The sequence below is a fragment of the Wasmannia auropunctata genome, unplaced genomic scaffold (genome assembly GCF_000956235.1).
Source record: "Wasmannia auropunctata unplaced genomic scaffold, wasmannia.A_1.0 LD336106.1, whole genome shotgun sequence".
Lineage (NCBI taxonomy): Eukaryota > Metazoa > Arthropoda > Insecta > Hymenoptera > Formicidae > Wasmannia > Wasmannia auropunctata.
The window spans coordinates 6,731,853-6,735,225 of record NW_012026784.1 but is presented as its reverse complement, the minus strand read 5'-3'; the positions used below and the strand labels follow the sequence as shown (position 1 = coordinate 6,735,225).

The window sequence follows — 3,373 nt, the reverse complement described above, 5'->3', positions numbered from 1 at the left end:
TTTGATTTATTCGGCAGCCATTTATAATAGCGATAAATCAATCTTATGATTGGCCATTTGCGAGTCCAATCAGGACTCGTAACACCGGTCGCGCTTCTCTGATAATCTAGGACTCTAGCTCCGCCCTCTCTGCTGACGTTTCCTCAGTCGTGACATATTTTGTTGACGGCTGCAATATTGCAGTCGGATACAACGTAACCTCTTAACAGTCTTAACTGTGAAATAAAGTCTTCCATAGTTCCATGCTCGATCAAAAGCCAATCAAAAGCTTCTACTATAGCGCCATTTGCGGCTAAACAGTGCGTTAGACGGTTGACTGGTGATGTCATTTCCGATTACAAATTTCTTACCCCCACCACCGATATGCTTTCTTCAGTCGTCCTCCATGGTTATGTCCTTATGTCTATTGTCTCTTTATTCATACTTCATGGTTTGAACTTAGCCGGTAAGGTTAGATATGATATAAAGAGATGATACCAGACATGCGTAAAAGAAGTTGATGGAGAATGTTAGTTTATTAATTATAACATTAATGACAAAAACAAAATCTATGGCGTCTATCTGTCACGTGCGCTGTCTGTTTATTCTTGCGACGTGTCATGCCGATGACTTGCTTTTTAAAGTATAGAAAAGTTCGTATGTTGATATAAATTGAAGTGAAATTATCTATTACAATGAATAAAATAAATATATCCTCGAACATTGACTTAGACGACCCAAAATTTCGTATTAGACCATATCAACAAATTGTGGCTTCTTGCACTGGAGCTTTTATTACATCGATTTTTGGTAAGTTTGTATGCAAACAATATTACTGAATAATTATATAATTTATGTGACTTTTGTTTTCTCAGTAATATTTACATAGTATTTTTATAAAAATGTTTATTATTTTGGATATAAATACATTCTGTATAGGTACTTAGTTAAGGATTAGAGTATTGCCAATATTTTCAAAATGTTATTTTGAAATCATATCAGCTTATGAAAACTAAATTATATAAAATTATTTTGTATGCTGTTGTATTCTTTTGAAGTTAAATATAGTTTTGTTATCTTTTATTTTTTATGTGTAAAAATTATATATATATATATATATATATATATATGTTTTAGTTGCGTATGCATTTTTTTGTAAATAAAATTTTGAATGTTTACATACTTTTTCTTATGTTTTTAGTAACTCCGTTGGATGTGGTTAAAATACGTCTTCAAACACAGCAGAAAGCAATGCTTTCGAATAAATGTTTTTTATATTGCAATGGTTTAATGGACCACTTATGTCCTTGTACTAATGGTAAAATGCCTGAATGGATGAAGAGAAATGGAAGGTTTAATGGGACAATTGTATGATACTATGACACAATTAAAAATTTCTACTTTTGTATTTAATACATTATATTAATTTGATTAATATATTTGAAATGTGAAATTATATCAATCTTACTTATACAGCTTATACTATATATCTAAATAAACTTTTCTATATTTTTTTATCAAGTATCTTTATTATGTTGATAAGATGTACTAAAAACTTTTTTAATATAAATATTTATGAATATCAATAAATTTTAATCAAGTGTCAAGATTTGTTGCAAGGTTTTTTTCAAAATAAAAAAAACATGCTGACTAAAGCATATATATTTACCTAAATAAGAAAAGAGTTTTTGATACATTCTATCAATGTATATTATCACATGTAAGCATACAAAAAAATTAATTTATTTTAATAAAAAATATAAAAAGAGATTTATATAATTATTTGCTTCTGATATCAAAATATAATTTACAGTGGGATATAATGTCGTAATACATAAAAAGAAATCTTAATACAATGTTAATGAAATCTGTTAGTTTTATTAATTTTTTTACTTTCAGGATGCTTTACTAAAAATAAGTAAAACAGAAGGTATAACATCATTATGGAGTGGCTTGAGTCCTACTCTTGTTCTAGCTGTTCCTGCAACCGTCATATATTTTGTTTCATATGAACAGTTAAGATTGTATCTTAAGGTATCTTAAATATTAATATTTTTATTATAGTCATAATTTTTTTAACTTTTATTTATTTGATAATGTATGATACTTAAGAATTTTAGATAAAATATTCAATATTTTCATTTTTTAGGACACATACAACAGTGAATTTAAAAAGAAGAGAACTAATGTGGAACAACCTTTCTGGATTCCTATATTAGCTGGTGGCACAGCACGTATCTGGGCTGCGACACTGGTGAGTCCGTTGGAGTTGATAAGAACAAAAATGCAATCACAGAAATTAAGTTATGCAGGTAGGATAAATTAATATAACATCAAATTAAATTGTAATGAAGCTTAACATAAAGTTTTGGTAATTTTAAATATGCTTTATATGTCCTAGAAATAATGCAAACATTAAAAACAGTTATGAAATATAGTGGTATTTCTGGCTTATGGATGGGATTGAGTTCAACTCTTCTTCGTGACGTTCCATTTAGTGCTATATATTGGTTAAATTATGAATCTATAAAGAGACTGTATAGTTCGTACAGCTCACAACAAACTTTTACTTTTAATTTGACAGCAGGAGCTATAGCTGGATCTGTATGTATTTTATATAGAAATATGCTACAATAGTTTATATATTTTAATGTTTATGTTATATTATATTATAAACATTATTGCAGATAGCAGCATTTTTCACTATTCCTTTTGATGTAGTAAAAACACACAGACAAATCGAAATAGGTGAAAAAGAAATTTATTCAGGTAAATACATACACAAAATTTGATAAAATACAATTACAATACAAATTATAAGTACAATTATATATATACATACACGCGACGCACGCGTGTGCACATACACGCACACGCACATGGGATGTCCGGTACTCAATGGTTGCGCTCCTATAGGCAGATACACAGGCTAAACTAAGTCGAAAAGATCTCTATCATTCTGCAATCTTCGCAATAGTTATCAAGACATTAATCGTTAAAAAAAACTCTACTCCAAGCATACAAAAAAGTATCGTACATTACATCTTTTCTAAATCAAAAATATTATTTAAACACATAAAAGTTGTCCAAAAACAAATTGAGATCAAGTTGCCAAGTATTTGATTAGATATAGAGAAAACATTTTTTATTCCAAATAAATATTTTTTAAATAAATCATTTAAATCATCCAAAAGTATATGCAGCAAAAATTTAATGTCATTGTCTTTCCAAATAATTTTAAATTTCAAAATAGGCTTAAAGTTACTAAAATTTCCAATGATTTAGGAAAGATGTAATATACGATACTTGTTCATATACTTGACGTAAATTTTTTTTTAATGATTAGTATCTTGATAACTATTGCAAAGATTGCAAAATAGATCGGAAGAGCACA

General features: G+C 28.1%; 1 protein-coding gene across 2 annotated transcripts in view; it reads left to right on the top strand.

Moving 5' to 3' along the window:
* The first annotated feature begins 391 nt into the window (after window positions 1-391).
* Window positions 392-3,373, top strand: part of LOC105455156 (solute carrier family 25 member 40-like) — an 11,733-nt gene continuing 8,751 nt past the window's right edge. The window contains exons 1-6 of one of the 2 annotated variants that reach the window (XM_011698253.1): window positions 392-789; window positions 1,181-1,347; window positions 1,879-2,013; window positions 2,129-2,291; window positions 2,381-2,583; window positions 2,667-2,748. In XM_011698253.1, the coding sequence (XP_011696555.1) occupies window positions 675-789; window positions 1,181-1,347; window positions 1,879-2,013; window positions 2,129-2,291; window positions 2,381-2,583; window positions 2,667-2,748 (865 nt within the window). In that variant the 5' untranslated portion in view covers window positions 392-674. Of the gene's footprint in view, window positions 790-1,180; window positions 1,348-1,878; window positions 2,014-2,128; window positions 2,292-2,380; window positions 2,584-2,666; window positions 2,749-3,373 lie in introns of those variants that run through there. The other variant, XM_011698261.1, reaches the window with a different exon arrangement.